At 39.4% G+C, this 18,484-nt stretch overlaps 2 protein-coding genes across 2 annotated transcripts; both read left to right on the top strand.

Moving 5' to 3' along the window:
- The first annotated feature begins 1,428 nt into the window (after positions 1–1,428).
- LOC112202864 (protein ENDOSPERM DEFECTIVE 1) lies at positions 1,429–7,383 on the top strand. Its single transcript, XM_024343887.2, has 6 exons — positions 1,429–3,722; positions 4,074–4,193; positions 5,210–5,326; positions 5,425–5,514; positions 5,897–6,004; positions 6,433–7,383. The coding sequence occupies exons 1-6, from the start codon at positions 2,649–2,651 to the stop codon at positions 6,484–6,486; spliced, it is 1,563 nt and encodes a 520-aa protein (XP_024199655.1). The 5' UTR covers positions 1,429–2,648; the 3' UTR covers positions 6,487–7,383.
- A 4,226-nt stretch (positions 7,384–11,609) lies between these two features.
- LOC112168123 (uncharacterized protein At3g52155, chloroplastic) lies at positions 11,610–14,766 on the top strand. The gene is made up of 5 exons (XM_024305242.2): positions 11,610–11,966; positions 12,046–12,145; positions 12,239–12,418; positions 13,167–13,284; positions 14,351–14,766. Exons 1-5 carry the CDS (start codon positions 11,699–11,701, stop codon positions 14,408–14,410), a joined length of 726 nt encoding a protein of 241 aa, XP_024161010.1. The 5' UTR covers positions 11,610–11,698; the 3' UTR covers positions 14,411–14,766.
- Positions 14,767–18,484: the final 3,718 nt, after the last annotated feature.

The raw sequence follows: 18,484 nt of genomic DNA, 5'->3' as shown, positions 1-18,484 counted from the left end.
TAACCGAGGTATTGCTACTCGGACAATTTGATTCCTAACTGAAAAATAGGACTACCTTAACTTGGAGTTATTCTCTGATGATGCAAGATTTGAAGGAGACGACCAAGATTTGGGTAAAATATGTGCATGGTGTCGTGAGAAATTGGGTGTTGCAATAACCGAGGTATTGCTACTCGGACAATTTGATTCCTAACTGAAAAATAGGACTACCTTAACTTGGAGTTATTCTCTGATGATGCAAGATTTGAAGGAGACGACCAAGATTTGGGTAAAATATGTGCATGGTGTCGTGAGAAATTGGGTGTTGATTCCATCATGTACATGTTATTATTATTGTTTTAATTACATCGGAGGGATTGAATTCTTGATTTATCTTAACACCCTCTGATCGCAAACATCCTTTGAGCAAATTCTTTGGTTAGCTATCTGACTCTTATACAGACCGAAACTATGCTCTTTATTATTTTTATTAATTTAAAATATTTTTTAAAATTATTTTGTGTAATTTATAAATATATTAAAAATATTTTTTATTCATTTAAAAATAATATAACTTGAGAGAATTTATGTAGACGTATTTTAAAAATTGGCTTAGCTAAAATGACATTTTAGTTACTTTGGCTAAAATTTGACTAAAAAATTGATAACATATTTAGAGTATATTTTGTATAATTTTTCTATCTTGGCTCCTTAATTATTTTTAGAGAACATGGTTGGCTTTTAAATATTGTGGCAATTCCACCTGTCTCTTAAATAACTCTCTATTATAGCTTTTGACTATATGACTCTTAAATATAAAGAACTAGATGAATTTGTTTATGTTTTTTATTAATTTAAAACATTCCCTTTAGTTATTTTGTGTAATTTTTAAAATACGATTAAACTATTGTTTTTCTAATTTTTTTTTTAAAATGCTAGGTGAACTACTTTTTTGGATACCACATGCATCTCACCTTATGTGACAGCTGATGTTTTAAGAAGCGTACTTCCTTTGGGGGTTTGTTGTTCCCTATATCTACTCCGACCAATGGAGTTACTTGCAGGTTTCAGCCTACCTCTTGCAATCATTCAATTCTCCAGTTGCAATGACTTCTTTTGTTTGGTATTCGGTAGTATTGAGTTTGGGACCCTGGCTTAAGGTATATATTTGACATAGATTGTCTACCAATATGGCATGTTCTGACACGCTTGGTTGGCTTTGATCTTTTAGCGGAAGATTGCCCTCTACTTTGTGCATTGGATTTGTATGGGCAGTCATATAACTAACTACAAAATTCATTATGGTTACAATTATACAATTTGCAGTGTAAAAACTGATGCGTAAAATCCACATATTTCAAAAGTCACTAGTCAAATAACTATTTAAGTAAAATTTAATTAAAGAATAACTAACCTTGCTAAAAGTTCTCTTATAATGTTTTTAAAAGATAAACTCTTGGAGAGTCTTTCAAATATTAGTAACTAGCCTCTCCTATGCCGTTTTGAGAGTCGGCAACTCCTCTCCAATTTCTTCACCCTCTGTGGTGCGTCTCCACCCTTTTGTGGTGAGGTTTCCTAAGCCTTAGTCTCAGTTTTAATTCTTTTAATGTCTCTTTTTCATCCTATCTCTCCTTGTGCTTGCCCAATTTCTCATCAGATTTTCAAATCTACTATCAAACCTCCCATCCTCCTCCATATCAGACACCTCACCTCACCTCTCATCTTTATTTGATTTTTCTCTTTTTCCACAATCTCATCTTCACATTCAACTCTTGGAGTCTTGACATGAATTTGTTCAATTAACTTCACACCTGAAGATTGCAGTAGTATCGGCAAGCCACCGAAACTTGTGGATATCGCCGGACCAGTGGTGTTGTGATGCTTGGTGGTCTCCACCTCCACTACTACTTTTACTAAGTTCTTTGTTTGTTCTTGTTGTTCTTCCTGTGCATGCAATTTCGATGTGGAGAATGATGGTGGAGAGTTATTTAGCTTCTGGAAGTCAAGCTTCTGTCGGAGCTCATATAGTCATGGTGGTACTCACGGAGGCCAGCTTCTGTGTTGTACCGAAGATTTTGGTTTTATATCTAGGATTTTCTGGTATTTTGGGCTTTTGGGCCCCGGAACTGACGTGTAGTTATAAGTTTGTCTATTGGCTCTTTGGGCCTAGGACTCCTATTTTCTTTGTATTACCTTTGTAATATGCGTTTCATCTAATGAATGAGTTATTTGACAGAAAAAAGAAAACAAAAATCTTGAGAGGAGTGACTATTTCTCGTGTTTTCTCTTTTGGATAAAAATCATTTTAATTCATATTGGGGGCCTATTTTTTGAAAAATTGAACCGTTACGACTTACCCAAAACAGCCAACGGCTAGTTATTCCCAAATTCGCACCTGATAGCCTTGGGGAAAGTTTCCATCCCTTCCAAAATTCGCACCTGGTAGCCTGGCGCTCTGTCTGCCTCTGATTCTTTCTTTCTCTCTTAACCAATAACCAGGATTTGAGAGGAGCCCATTGGAAGGTGTCAGGGTAGACCCTAATTGCTCGACCACAGTATTCAAATTAGGATCGACCTGTGGAAATTAGGATCGAGCTGACCTGAGGTAGGTGTGGATTCTGAGATTCTTATATATGTAATTTCAAATATCTGTGCATCTATCACGGAATATGGATCAATTGATGGTGGAAAAGTTGGCATTGGGCACGGGTGAGGGCGCAGCAGCCCCTCATCCTCAGCGGCGGCCAAGGGTGAGGGAGGTGAGCTCTAGGTTCATGTCTCCTGTGGCGGGTGATCCCTTTCCTACCAGATCACCTCTTCCTAAACATCAACAGGGACAGGGTGTCTCAACTCCAAGCCCGTACCTTGCAGAAAGACAGAGGTCATCCTCCGTGAATAGGCCACGGAGGCACTTGGACTTGGAGCCATTCCGCTGCTCTGACGAGAACAGGCCCGCCCGCCCCGAGTCTCCTCTGCCACCAGATCAGGCAAGGAAACAGCGTCCTGTCCCTGTCCCTGTCCCTGTCCCTTTTAAAGAGAACGGAGGAGGCAAACCCCAACTTCATCATCTTCCTAAAACATGCCCTGGGAAAGTAAGCAATAATGCTTTTACTACACCCTCACGACCTGACACACCCATGGTGACTGCTAGTCTCGATAGGACAAGAATCAGACAGCGGTCTTCCAATTCCAATGTCAGTAGTGCCACAGCAGCTACTAAGCTCTTGCAATCTACCACTGAGGCCACCTCCAGTGACACTAATCGCACTCAAATCACCAGAAGGTGTCTTCCTGATGTTCGCTCCTCCATGCCCGAGGCCGATATGTTGTTGCCGACTGTTTCCAGTAGACCGGCGACCGAAAAAAGTTGTAACAGGCCTAATGCAACTGTCAATGGCAGCGATTTTTCAAAATTTTCTGCTTCCCCTTGCTCCCGTTCTCTCAATTTGCCACTGTCAAGCTCCGAGCACTTACTCTTCCAGTCAATCAAAGGCAGTGACAAATTAGAATGTGCTTTCTCCAAGCCATATGCAAATGCAGTGAAGATGGCCGGCCTCTGTCTGCCCCCAGTCCCACCATGTGCTAGTGCAAAGCCAGGTTCAGAAATAAGGAAAGGAAAGAAAGTTTCTAGTCTCCGAGAAGATGCTCATTCCTTGAGATTGCTGCAAAACCGCTATTTGCAGTGGAGATATGCCAATGCAACAGCACAGGCTTCCATGCTAGCTCAGCAGAGAGAGACTGAGGTAAGTAGCTGATCGCCTCTTTTCTTTTGAGTGATCAAGATTGAGATATCTTCGTGTTTATTTTGTTTCTATCTATGTCCTCCACAAGCATGGTGGCCGGTGCTCAGTTGTTCTAGTAGAATCTGATTCTATGTGAGATTGCCAATTGGATCCAATATCGATACAACAAAATAGCTTAGATACCCCTTCTCATGCATTTCTCTCATCACTATTTCCTTTACAACTTCGTTACATTCCAAGAGATTTTATCCATTGCATATGAATGTTCCTTATGTGAATATATATTTACTTTATTACACTTCTAATACAACTAGTTAGGCTAATTTATTTTTTTGCTTCACTACCTTGCAGAGAACACATTATTCTCTTGCATTAAAGATAACAGAACTATATGATTCTGTGAAGAGAAAACGGATAGACCTTGGCGTTTTGCAAAGAACAAAGACTTTATCGACAATTCTTGAAGCTCAAGTAAGGCTATTGGCTTTAGATGGTTTTGATTGTTTTGCTGACTTTGTGCAGCATGTTATCTTGCCTATGCTTGATCAAATAATTTGTTCTTGTATAAGCATATTGTTATCTGCATCATTCATGACAATTTTGCATTTTATTTTGATATAAAATCAGTATCTGCTAAGCAACTTAAGTAACTTCAGGTCTTATCTCAACTAACATTGCTGTAAAGTTTGGGTTGAGCAGCAGATCATGAAAACCAGTTTGGGCGATAGTAGTTCCAAAAGCACAATAGTTCCACAAAGTAAAGGGTTTAAAAAACATTTGAGCAGTATAAAACTTATTTTTTTTGTCTGGGAAGGTTTCTCTGACTGAAAGGTAGATTCTTAATTCTAAGGATAAGCACCCCCAATAGTTGAACTTGTTTATCTTCTTTAATGTTAAGAAACATATCCTAATTGAGATTAGAAGCTCATCTATAATGTAATGTTATGGGGTTTCTACCATTCCCTGTTACCCTGCAACTTTAGTTGTGAAAAATATAGTACATGTGATATCAGATTGCTAATGCCAGATAATGCAGTCCACTGGTAGTAATACGGCTATTACATAGAGATGCTCAAAATATTTATCATAAACTTTCTTTGGCTCATTCCCTACAACCTTGATCTCCTTTTTCATTTGGGTGGCATGTGTGTCTCTCTGCTTCTTTGTCAAGTCGCATGGTAGGGCTAAGATAGTGAGATGTTTCTTTGTATTTGCATGTTTCTTCCTGTGCAACATGGGACTGCAAGAGAGGGCAGTATTATCTTGGTATGCATTGAGGGCAGTGCCCTTTTCTCTTCTTTTTTCCCCAACAAAACTCACTTCCACTGTAGTGTTGAGATACCATTTCCTGTTCTAGTTTACCACACAAGGTACCTGAAGCATGCTGTTCAGTATTAAGAAATAGAAGTAGCCTAGATTTTAATGTACATATTCTAGTGCACTTAATGATGTTTGTAACTTATATATTGTACTGGACATTATTATAGATTCCATATTTGGATCAGTGGTTTTCTCTTCAAGAGGATTATTCAATTTCTCTGGCAGAAGCAACTCAAGCTTTGTTGAATGCATCACTCCGGCTTCCAATCAGCGCCAATGTTAAGGTATAATTTCCTTGTTTAGTTATAGCTGTTCAACTTATGCTTCTTATATTTTGTTCTCTCACACCAATGATTGCACTGACACAATAGATACTTTGTAGGCTAATAAACAAGAGGTAGAAGAGGCACTGAACTCAGCAATGGAAGTGATGGAGAAAATAGTTTTCCATGTTCAGCAATCTATGCCGAAGGTAAAACGACTCCCACATTATTTTCCTACACACAGAAAAAGTGCAGGACTGTATATCGACGCTGTGGAAGTGTTCATAACAATTCCCATTCTAACTTAATTTTAATTAAATATTTTTTTTAACAGCATTGAGTTGGGTACTTGATAACATATATGTAGTATGTTGATTTAGAGTAAATTCACTAAATTAATTTATGATAAGAGAACAAGTTTTTCAAAGATAATTGATTAAATGAAATTAGAATAAGGTTCGGTTCATAAAGTGCAGAATCAAGTTCTCTTCAGTACAATGTTTGTGGATAAATACTAAAGCTCATTGTTTATGTGGTTTTCCATATCACTTTTTCAGACATAAATTTATGACAAAAACTTTTCTCATTCAGGCAGAGGAAACAGACCATTTGATTTCGGATCTAGCAAGAGTGATTGGTGGAGAAAGAGCTTTCGTTGAAGAATGTGGAAATCTGTTGTCCAAGACATATACAACACAGGTTTGCCACACCTCATTACTGCTTATTATGTCAGCCTTGTATATTTATTAGGCTATGATTTTGTGAAGTTTCACCACTGGTTATGCTAATGCTAGTCTATGAGTTTCTGTTTAACTGCGATTACCTCATTGCCAGTTTACCTCATTATGAGAATATAGTACTTATAAAATATGCTAGTCTATGAGTTTCTGTTTAACTGCGACTGCATCATTGCCAGTTTTATGAGAATATAGTACTTATAAAATATGCTTGGCTTTCAGGTGGAAGAGTGTAGCTTAAGGGGTCATATAGTACTTATAAAATATGCTTGGCATCATTGCCAGTTTACCTCATTATGAGAATATAGTACTTATAAAATATGCTTGGCATCATTGCCAGTTTACCTCATTATGAGAATATAGTACTTATAAAATATGCTTGGCTTTCAGGTGGAAGAGTGTAGCGTAAGGGGTCATATTATCCAGTTGAAACAACACTGTTGAGTTGCTGTTAGAGTGAGAAATGAATCCAGAGTGTAACAACATTGCAACTGGGTGAGCAATGAATAAGTTGTTGCTTAAGGGGCCATATAATTCAGTTGAAACAACACAGTTGAGTTGCTGTCAGAGTGAGCAATGAATCCAGAGTGTAACAAGATTGCAACTGGGTGAGTAAATGAATAATTTGTTGCTTAAGGGGCCATATAATTCAGTTAAAACAACACTGTTGAGTTGCTGTCAGAGCGAGCAATGAATCCAGAGTGTAACAAGTAACAACATTGCAACTGGGTGAGCAATGAATAAGTTGTTGCAGCATGTCATGTGTGCTAGTTAGGTGAATAGTGTGATTTAGCAATATACATACGTGATTTTTCAACAAAACCGGTGAAGTCCTTGATTCTACTTTTCTTTGCAAGGAGAGTAATTCTATTTCTTTTATTCTTTTATTTTTTTTATTACTGTATTTTTTTTTTTTTTTGAGGAAAAGAGATAATATCATTCATTTATCCATGGCCAGAAGACACGTACATCAAATGTTGTCTTACACCAAAATCATAAAAGGTATAAGCTACTAGGCAAAGGACAGGTGAACCTCACTGTTGTCTTAACACATGCGCTCACTTATTGAGCCTACATACAGGAGATCAAATCCTCACTTTAAAACCTCTCTTTGAAAAGTAAACCTAGTTGCCTAGAGATCTCAATTGGTGTACAACTAGAGAGAACTAAGAGGTAAATAGTAAAAAACTCAATGTCAAGTACTAGGCAAGGAGACCCAGGAACCAAAATCTGCCGCGAACCCTCTGCCTGTGTCGACACTGCTGCCAGCTAAAACCATGGCATAAGGAGCCCATTCAGCCCCAATCGTCGCTCACTCACACCGTCAACCCATCCGGCTGCACTCTACGAACGCTGGCGAGGTCAGAAGACATCGCAAGCGCCGATTCGCAGCCGGATAGGCACGGTCGGCAACTTTTTGCTCAAAGTTTCTTCTAGGTTTTCCTTCGAGTTTCTCTCAATTGGAATTGTTGTTGCTGTCAATGACTTTTATTACTGTACTTTGTAAGGGCTACATTAGGGTTTTTACTTTTTAGCCACTGTTTTTATGAAATGCAAGGTAGAAGATTTTTTTTTTTTGTTGGTCAAGAAAACGCAAAGATACTAGTTCTAATCCCTTTTTTTTTTTTTGAATCAAGGAAATAACTTTATAGATTAGAACTCAATAGAGTTGATTACAATCATATTATAACACATCCAGAACACACTTTCTTGAGCATCATCCAAACAAGAGAAACTTGTGCTAGCTTCAAGCAAGAATGACTGTTACATACTATTTCGCTGCCATATATAGACAGAACAAGAAGATGTGGTAGTACTCACAGTGGTACATATAAATAGGTCCATTCATTGAACACTCCGCTCCGCCATTACAGAATAATTTGAATCTTCCTTCAGTATTACTCCAGAAGATTCGCTAGTACCACAAGTGACAAACACAGATGTAGTTCGAAATAACCCTCCGGGTTCCTAAATTAGAGTCTATGAGTTTGGTCCAAAAACAGGCCCAAATACAAGAAGTATCCAAAAATAACTTGGACACCCTAAGTGTTCCAACTAATCTGGGTCTTAGACATGAGTTGGGCCACCTAACAGATTTGGGCCGCACATTGGGCCTTGAAAGTGATCTGGGCACCCAATTCAAATCCCGCCGTCCTTCTCCTGCATCGATCACGATCGCCGCCGCAAGTACAGGCTGCTGGCCGGCCTGATGTCGAACCCTCAGACGCGAAGCCCAGGCCACCGCGTTTTAATATCTTTGCACCGTCGTCGCTGGAGTGAAAACCAATGTCATATGCCTTAGTGACTTCGCCATAGATCCGACCACCGCGGATTGGAGAGCATAGTATCCCATCACCCCTAGCAGCTCCTTGGATCTGCTCAGTAATCCCAATTTTGACCAAACATCCTTAAGCTGCCCTCGTGGTGGCCGGGCTCGACCTGAAATATCCATCCCAACAATCAGACACTAGAAGGCCATACCGCCCCAACACCATAGGCCGGTTTTCTTTCGAGATTCCTCTTGAGAAAAACGGAGACCTGGGTTGATCGATTCAATCTACAGGAGAGATTGATGTGGTTGGGAGTTCGCCGAAAAGAGATGGCTTTGGAGGGCTGAAAGGCCATGAAATGTAGAGAGAAGAACTCCCCTTAGAGAGGAGGCTGGCATCGGCCGCCATTGGAGTACCCCAAGAATGGGGAGTCTAGAGTTCTAATCCCTTTAAACTCTAGATAATTTGAGAAATAAGGATTTTATTATTATTGTCACTTTACATAAAAAATGTTTAGCAAAATTATCAAATTGAGCACGAACAAGAGCAATAGGCTCTCCCCCAAAAAAAAAAAAAAAAAGGAATGAGCCTAAAAGGGTAAAACTAAAGAAACCAAAACTAAACTAAAAAAAAAAAAAATTGATTATGAATAGGATGCAGCTATTGCCATCCTACTAATTATTTTGTTCACCATACATTCTCTTCTCACCCTACACATATTTTTTTTAATTTCATGTTTACTTTTTTTTTTTTTTGGTCAATGGAAAAATATGTATTAGATGGTCCAACTGATACATCCAAATACAAGAGATCTAAATACAAGAGGTACAAAAGAACCCAACATCAAGAGGCACATAGGCCCCAGCAACAAGAAGCACATAGGCCCAGCAATAGAGGCACTTAGGCCCGTCATAAACAAAATACAACCCATAATAGGTGTGGCCAAATTACAAGTCAGAAGCCCAAAGGTAAAAGAAATAAACCCTAAGCTTTCTAACAGCCACCACATCTTCATCAGCCGCATAGTCTTCCTGCTGCAGTAATCACGTTGTTGCTTGACGTTAATTTGCCGACGCAACATCAGATAGTACCGCCTTCTCCACCGGTTGTGACACACGCCGGGCTCAAGAACGCCCAATAGAAACCGAGTAACCGAAGAGGGAGTGATTACCGAGGTAATTTGGACACCCTCTATTGAGATAACAAAAATCCACCAACGGGTGAAAGTTTGTTTAGAGGTGGTGGAGCATGGAGCCGATCTGAAAGCTAAATTGGTCAAACCTGTCAAACAAAAACAATAACAAAGGAGGAGGAAGATCTGTGCTAAAAAGCTGATGAAGAAGAGATGTGAGATAGGATTTGGGTTGTGGTGATCGAGTGAAGAGGTGGAGAGGTGATGTGGTTGGTGAGAGTGAGAGCTCACCCAGTCATGGCAAAGCTCATGATGGCAGCAACAAAAGATGGGTAGATGGAGAACTTGAAGGAAATAGAAGGAAGAGAAAGAGAAGGAAAATGAAGGAAAAGGGCAGATCTGGTCAAGAAAAAGGCTGGCTGGAAGGAGTGGCGATGGAGATAAAAGTAGTGGTGCTGGAAATGGAGGTGATGGTGAGACTCTCAAAATGATGGATGATTTGAGAAAATTTCTAGAGAGAAGGAGGACCCTCTCTCTCTAGAAACTTTCCCTATGCTTATGAAAATTGATATGGAAATAAGACTTGACGATTGACTTGCAAAGTTTAATTTCATGTTTACTTTGTTCACCCATTTGTAGTACCCAAAATACCATTCTCCAATGTAGGGTTTAACTTGAATTTTTTTTCTATTTGGCTTCCCCCGCGTCTCTCTCAATTGTTTTTGGCTTCCTCCTCGTCTCTCTTAGTCAATCAATCTCATGAAGTCTTAATCAATCAGTCTCACTAGGTTTAATGATGAATGAAAAGATTAAGAATGAAGTTTAAGTACGCATTATGTAAAGGTAATAAGAAAAACTAATTGTAATTTTCAATAAGACATTGTCCCTTATTGTAATTTCATATAAGGATATATTAGTATTTTAATAAATCAGAAATTTATAGGGTGAACAAAGTAATTAGTAGGGTGGCAATAGTCGCACCCTTATGAATAATGAGGTCTTTTTTTTTCTCAGACCCAAAAAAAAAAACTGAGGTTTTTTTTTTTTTTTTTTCCCCCCTCTTCTTGATGACACAAAAACACAACAGAAAAACTAAAACACAAAACCACGACTGACTCCCCCTCCCAGCTGATCCTAATGGAACGCTGGGGACACAGAAAGGGGAAGGCAAAAGAACTAAACAGATGGATTCTGAAATTGACGAGCTAAGGATGCTAGATGATCAGCAACAAAGTTGGCTTCTCGGTATATATGCCGGAAGAAAATTGAATTAAACTGTTGAGCTAGATACTTAATATCTTGAACCAGAACTTAAATTCTCCAAGGAACAGCAGTTTTGCCTTGAATGCAGTCGATCAGGAGCTTCGAATCCCCCTCAACAGAGATATTAGGATAATGATGAAGTAACGCAGTATGTAAACCATCTTTGAGAGCAGTTGCCTCTGCAATGAGAACACTAGAATGACCTAATCTTTTGTTAGCTACAACCAAAGGATTTCCATCCGAATTTCGAATAACAAAACCAATAGTAGCTGAGCCATTCCTAACGGAACCATCAAAATTTAATTTCACTTGCTCTGTGGGTCGGCGAGGCTAGATGCGGCGGAGGTGCTACATGGCCACAGAGCGCAATGGAGATGGTTTTTGGGCGTGCTCCAGCAATCCTGCTGGACCTGGAGTCTGGGCTTTCTCTTTGAGCTGCTGGGCTTCAATTGGGCTAGGGTTTTTGCTCTAGGCCCAATTCAATGTTTTTTAGTTTGTCTAAATTACAATAATTCCTTGTATTAGGAAGCTAAGCAATTGTGCGTACCTATGTACCTCTAGTGCCTCTGGAGTAGTATCGAAGGCGGATTCCCGCTATCTATGTATTTAATGTGTAATGAATAGGTCTATTTCTATGTACCACTGTGGGTACTAACACTATATTCTTGTCTGTCTATGTCCTTAAATGACACTGAAAGGGTATGTAACGGTCTGTTTTGACTTGTGATGAATATATTGTCTCGCCCCGTAGGCTTATCCAAAAAAAGAAAGAAAGAAGAGGTTGCCATTTTCAAGGCTGCATTCTTCACACTCGTAAGTCGTAACCTCGTTTCTAAAACACTTTAGAAAAGGGGCCCATGAGAAGTACAATATATGCGGCACGTGAGATACTCAATACCCTGTCAGCTCCTCGGCTATGGTCTATGGACCATAGAACATTAGAGGGTCTCAGCTCTCTCGGACGAGAACCACAGCCCTGCGCCTCGGCAGTATGAATGCACTTACCCTCTGTAACCATAACCATAATATTTGTATCAATAGCCACCATCATTTCTCAGCGTCGGCGAAGCGCAATTGGCCCAAATTGTTTTCAATTCATCCCAGAAACCTTCGTACAAGTACTGGGCCTTCGTCTCTGGTAATCGAGACGGTGGAAGGCCAAGTTGCCGCTGATTCTGAGCAAACTCCTTCATCTGTTGCTCGTCGTCTCATTCTGCTTCGTCATGCCAAGAGTTCCTGGGAAGACCCCTCGCTGAAAGGTATTTCAATCTTTTTCTCTTTTTCTTTTATAATTTGTTTACAGATTTAAATTCAGTATGTATTTTGGCGTGCTTATAGATCATGATCGACCCCTGAGTGCAAAAGGACAAGCCGATGCTGTCGAAATCTCTCACAAGCTTCAACAGTTGGGCTGGATTCCTCAGCTTATTTTATCCAGGTACATGTACAACTGACTCGCTCACAATTTGCATTTGATATTGGCCTTTCTAAAATTGGTTTGAACTTCTAAGCTGCCGTGTTTGGGCTGCAGCAATGCAGTGCGAACCAGGGAGACTCTTACCATAATGCAGCGACAAGTGAGGGGCTTCTTGGAAGCTGAGGTCCATTACTTTTCCAGCTTTTATTCCATTGCGGCCATGGATGGGCAGACTGCTGAGCACCTTCAACATATTATCTGTAACTATTCAAGGGATGACATACTCACCGTCATGTAACCTCGGCTCACTCTTTACTCTTTCCTTTTGGGCATTTTTTTTTCCTCAAGGAACTACCAATGAGGTTTGTTGCTTTGTTTCTGCCAATACACATAAAAAAACCACCTAGTTTTCAAACCGATTTATGGGTTTGGGTAAAGATTTGCAAAGTTATTGACCACAGTGAGGATTTTTGACTACTAGCATTTGTTTTGTTGGCTCTTGTCATAAGCCTAAAGATCTAGGCAAAAGTAGATTGCTTCTTATATGAATTCAACTAATATTATTGATCCAAAAGAATCAAACATCTGAAATACTTACATCTAAAATATTATTTATCATCTGTCTGTACAGGAAATGAACCATGTCAATGACTTAGCCCTCACAGGAGTTTCTAACCTTGCGGGATCATGGTCCGCAGGGTAAGAAATTTTCCGCCTGGTACTGGAGGGGAAAGATGCCCAATGTGACCTTAAATTAAAATTTTTAGAATATGTATTTCAAAGAAACCAAGATTATTATTACCTCTTAAGCAACACACTGATGATACTAGTTACAGCTCACTTCTCATAACCTCATTTGTCTATTAATTTTTTTTTTAATTGGCACTCCCAAAAAGTCATTATGCACTCAAAGATCACCAAGTTTGGAATGATACTCACAAAATGAATGTAGAGACAGAAAAATGACGTTCTGCGAGTGCCAATACCATTTCCCTTTTGGAAAAGGGAGAAAACATATTTTAACAAATGTTGCAACATACAGGTGTATGGGACATAATAGGGGGTGGGAGGAGGCAGCATCAATGTTGACAGGTGCCTCCATAGAACTGAAGACTTGCAACGCTGCTTTGCTTGAAGCTACTGGGAAATCTTGGGATGAGGTTAGTCTTCTTTCATTCCACTATTATTTTTTAACTGCTGTACTTCCCTTCTATATGCTATATGTCAACTTAATGTGCATGTTTAACATATTATTCTGTGGAGATTATAACTTTGGCATTGCACCACACGTGACCAAACTAAGGTAGAGCAAGAGGGTTTTCTTAGTTGTCCTTCCCCCATCCATAATTTCTTGAAGAAGAAAACGTTACGAGAGGTAATCAGCAAGTGAGAGGAAGCAGATCTTTTAGGCTCTATTTGGTTCATGACTGAAAAATTATTTTTCAAACTTATCCTCCATTTTTAAAAGCTGGTTTTGAATTCAGGGTTTCTAAAAATTTTGAAATTGTTTGTAATGACAATTGGTTTTATTGTCTGCGGTCTCCAAAATACATTTCCAGAATTTCTTCATGTTACAATTCAACCAATTGGTCATACCCTCAGAAATTTTTTGGTATTGAATATGATAATTGGTTGATTTCCCTCAGAAACAAGACAGCTACCATTCAACCAATTGGTCATGTGAATATTGGTGCCTCCTGTTACCTTGCTTGCAGCTAGCATTCATACCTGCCAAAGACTTTTGAGTGAGTTCTTAAGTTGAGTCTTTGGACATTGACACTTGCCCAGAAATAATGACCCAAACCTTGAACATACACTTGTGTCCTAGAATAATCTCTCCTTTGCAGTTAGCACTTATGCCTAATCGAGACTCTTGAGAGAGTTCTTAAGTTGAGTCTTTGGACACTTGATTATATTAAAAAGAAGTCTAAGATCATTACCTCCAACCTGAAGTTAAGGACTTTCCCATGCTACTTTTCTATTTTCTCCTATAGTGAATCATGCGACAAGCAAAGATTGACAGGTATTATACACTCATGTAATTCTCTAAATCTTGTTTGTGTTCTGATTATATGTCTCTAGTCAGATTTCATTGAATAGAGCTACTAGATTGAGTAGAATATAGTGTTTCCTGCGACTGTTTGGGTCATGGTATTTGGAGCAAAATCAATTTTTTTTTTCAAAGGAATTTTCTTTCACACTGAAAATCGTGCCTTCTTATTGCAGGCATTTGCTCTGGCAGGACTAGGGGGGTGGAAACTGCAGGGCATTGTGAAACCAAGTTAGCCTATAAAAGCCACAACTTTTAAGTTTAAACACATTCATACTAGTAGAAACTTTGCAAGGTGGGCAGGAGCCGGGAAGCACAGTTGCCTTCTGACACAGCATAGGAAGTTACCCACGATTGCTTTTCAGTGGCCGAAGTTGCATCTTCTTTAATTGTTACACTAGTTAGAGATAAAAGTTTTGCATTTGCACTGATAGGTAAATGTAGGTCTCTTATTGTTCAATTGAAGGCATATACGTGAGATTCCTCTATGCAATCTCATTTCAACGATCCGAGCTGTTGATGTTTTAGGTCTCCAAGACTAGATTATATGCAAAAAATTAATCGAATTATAAAATCTTAAAATTATCATAAATTATCCTGATATTAATTATTCTTGAATGGAAAGTCAATTATTTATTTGGAAATCAAAGTTTGCATTTCAGACCTCTAATTTCCACATGAAATTCAACATTTCCCGACGAGAAACATCCTCTAGTAGGGATACCATCATATACCAATACTCTCATCTCACATACCAAGTTCGAGGAGGTGAAGATGACGGTGACGAGCACTTACGCACACATCAAAATGTACCTGTTAGCCTAATGGGACGTGTTCGGATTTTTTTTTGAATCAAACCTAAATCGGGTGTTAATATATTCATCACAAGCCAGAATAGGCCGTTACATACCCTTTCGCTTTTATTTATATATAGACAAGAAACTAGTGGTAGTACCCACAAATGGTACGTACATATAGTCCTACTCATTATACATTCAAATACGTAGAAATAGCGGATATCCTCTTTCGGTACTACTCCAGATATGCTAAAGAGACATAGAGTGCACATCGGTACTTAATTTCATAATACAAGGAATTATTGTAATTTATACAAACTAAAAAACATATAAATGGGCTTAGGGCTAAAAACCCCAGCCTAAATTAGAAAGCCGGGCAGCCCTAAATCGTGCCTTCTTATTGCAGGCATTTGCTCTGGCAGGACTACTGCAGGGCATTGTGAAACCAAGTTAGCCTATAAAAGCCACAACTTCTAAGTTTTAACACATTCATACTAGTAGAAACTTTGCATGGTGGGCAGGAGCCGGGAAGCACAGTTGCCATCTGATACAGCATAGGAAGTTACCCACGGTTGCTTTTCAGTGGCCGAAGTTGCATCTTCTTTAATTGTTACACTCGTTAGAGATAAAAGTTTTGCATTTGCACTGATAGGTAAATGTAGGTCTCTTATTGTTCAATTGAAGGGATATACGTGAGATTCCTCTATGCAATCTCGTTTCAACGATCCGATCTGTTGATGTTTTAGGTCTCCAAGACTAGATTATATGCAAAAAATTAATCGAATTATAAAATCTTAAAATTATTATGAATTATCCTGATATTAATTATTCTTGAATGGAAAGTCAATTATTTATTTGGAAATCAAAGTTTGCATTTCAGACCTCTAATTTCCACATGAAATTCAACATTTCCCGACGAGAAACATCCTCTAGTAGGGATACCATCATATGCCAATACTCTCATCTCACATACCAAGTTCGAGGAGGTGAAGATGACATTGACGAGCACTCACGCACACATCAAAATGTACCTGTTAGCCTAATGGGACGTGTTTGGATTTTTTTTTTGAATCAAACCTAAATTGGGTGCCAATATATTCATCACAAGTCAGAATAGGCCGTTACATACCCTTTCGTTGTTATTTATAGACAGACAAGAAGCTAGTGGTAGTACCCACAAATGGTACGTACATATAGTCCTACTCATTGTACATTCAAATACGTAGAAATAACGGATATCCTCTTTCGGTCGGTGCTTAGTTTCCTAATACAAGGAATTATTGTAATTTAGACAAACTATGTTCAAGTAAACCCTAATTTGTGTTTGGCCCAAACTCTAGGTTACTTGCTCTAGTGGTAATAAGGTTAAATTAGAAGGATTTAGATTCCTATTCAATGTACGATTACTTTCCTTGTATGATTGAGATTCTATGCATTGTAATCCTCTATATAAAGAGACCCCTATTATCAATGAGAAAATACAGCAAATTATCTCTCAAATATCGTTTCCCTAAAACACGTTATCAGCACGAGCCCTAACCACAAAAACTAAAAATCAAAAACCTGAAAATCTTCGTCGCTACCGCAAGCACTTAGCCCACGCTCGCCGCCTCACCACGGTTGAGACTTACCGCCGCTGTTCTCCTGCAGCCTTGCCGCACATCTGCTGCCCCTGCAGCACTGCTGCATGCCCATTGCATCCTTCTCCACCTAGTTTCTCCGATCCTCTCGCTCTTGTGCATATCAGTCAGTTTGCAAGCCCCGAAATGTCTAGTTCGGAACTTCAGATCAAAATTCTTCCTTCATCAAAGTTGTTCGCCTCTGTCTCTTCCATCTGACTTCCAAATTTCAGCTCTATTGGAGTGGTTTTGAGACCTGTACACTAATCGGAGTGGGTGCTGTTCAGAAGAGAATCTGCTCCAATTTTCAACAAGTTTGATTTGCTTAGGACTGAAGCTCGTCTGCAATCTTACAATGAGGATCGAATACGCTCTGCAATCCTAAGAGGTATGGTTTACTAAAAGTTCCCGCTTTTGAAGTTTTTTATTCTTTTCGCTTCTTTTTTGAGGACTTGCAACCTCCCTTCTTCTACCCCCCTTTCTTTATCATAGGGGAGACCAAATTTAGCGGAACTGTGGGAGTTCGTGCTCACTCCAAGCTTGGAGCTTGTAGAGTTCTCCAAACTTAGAGTTTGTTGAGATAAAATGATCGACCGCAAACATCATTGTTTCGATCTAATCCAACCCCTCTTGGAATCGAATTTCTTGGAAGCGACTACGCTCGGAAATTCCTAATTTCTTGGAAGCGACTACACTCAGAAATTTTATTTGTTTTCGTGGTAGCATTTTTCGCTCCGAAACTAACCCTAATTTCTTATTCTCTTTCAGGATGAGTAACCTGAACAAATTGGACTTAGCTCCATTGGGAACAACTGGCTCTGAATATCACAGGTGGGTTCGTGATATCCGCCAGCATCTCAAGGCCAATGGAATCTTGGATACGATTCTCGAGCCTAGCCAGGACGTGCTAACTGTTGAGCAAGCTCAAGCTTTGGAAGCAAATAGAGCAGCCTTAGAGGCAAATAAGGTGAAAGCCATCATCCTAATGACTCATCATATGGATGATTCGCTCCAATACGAGTGTATGAATGAAGAAGACCCCAGAAGGCTGTGGGTCTCACTCGAAGATAGATTTGGCAACGTCCATGACTCCCTGCTTCCTGACCTAGAAGTGAGATGACATAGCCTCCGCTTTTGTGATTTCAAGTTAGTTCTTGACTACAACTCGGAAGCACTTCGCATTAAATCCTTAATGGAATTCTGTGGTAAAGAGATCACAAATGCAATGTTGATTGAGAAGACTCTCTCTACTTTCCCCGTCTCTGCATTGATGGTTGCTAAGAACTATCGAATCGATGTTACTGCAAGACGAATCACAAGGTTTCATGAGCTCATTGGAGCTATGATTGTCGCTGAAAAGCATGACAACATCCTTGTGAAGAACTATAATTCGAGATCCGTGGGGACAGAGCATATTCCGGAATCCAATTATAGTCGCGCCCCAAAGAGAGGGCACCAAGAGCGAAATCCTAATCTTAGGAATACATTTGGACGTTCTGGTTCATATAATCGCTCTACTTGGGAAGGTAATCGCCAAAATAGGCGAACACGGAACCGAAGAGGTAAACGTGGAAAGAGAGAGGGAGGCAACGCCTCTGGCCATGTTGGTGGCGCCACCAACACTAAGAGCTATCTAAATGACGCTTTCAAAGCACCTCAATCAATGGAGTTTGAGCAAAGAGATGTATGTTCTTGATGTGGAGTGTCTAATCATTGGGCACACATTTGTAGAGCTCGTGGAGAAATTATCACCGCCTACAAAGCATATTGTGAAGCAAGAGAAGCTCACTATATGGAACAAGAAGATCAAGAAGATGATCTAGAGTGAAGGGTTGAAGGCTACAAATCTGGCTGGGATCAATAGATCACCAATTCTGTTTAAGTCTTTATTTTT

Source organism: Rosa chinensis, chromosome 5 (genome assembly GCF_002994745.2).
Source record: "Rosa chinensis cultivar Old Blush chromosome 5, RchiOBHm-V2, whole genome shotgun sequence".
NCBI lineage: Eukaryota > Viridiplantae > Streptophyta > Magnoliopsida > Rosales > Rosaceae > Rosa > Rosa chinensis.
The sequence above is the reverse complement of the archived record's forward strand: the minus strand, read 5'-3'. Positions and strand labels throughout refer to the sequence as shown.

What these genes read in the sequence shown, in the direction of transcription:
- LOC112202864 (XM_024343887.2), top strand. Translation starts at nt 2,649, where the DNA reads ATGGATCAATTGATGGTGGAAAAGTTGGCATTGGGCACGGGTGAGGGC. An exon ending in CGACAATTCTTGAAGCTCAA is followed by an intron (nt 4,194 to 5,209) that starts GTAAGGCTATTG and finishes ACATTATTATAG; the next exon opens with ATTCCATATTTGGATCAGTG. An exon ending in CCAAGACATATACAACACAG is followed by an intron (nt 6,005 to 6,432) that starts GTTTGCCACACC and finishes CTTGGCTTTCAG; the next exon opens with GTGGAAGAGTGTAGCGTAAG.
- LOC112168123 (XM_024305242.2), top strand. Translation starts at nt 11,699, where the DNA reads ATGAATGCACTTACCCTCTGTAACCATAACCATAATATTTGTATCAAT. An exon ending in GGAAGACCCCTCGCTGAAAG is followed by an intron (nt 11,967 to 12,045) that starts GTATTTCAATCT and finishes GCGTGCTTATAG; the next exon opens with ATCATGATCGACCCCTGAGT. An exon ending in GATGACATACTCACCGTCAT is followed by an intron (nt 12,419 to 13,166) that starts GTAACCTCGGCT and finishes TGCAACATACAG; the next exon opens with GTGTATGGGACATAATAGGG.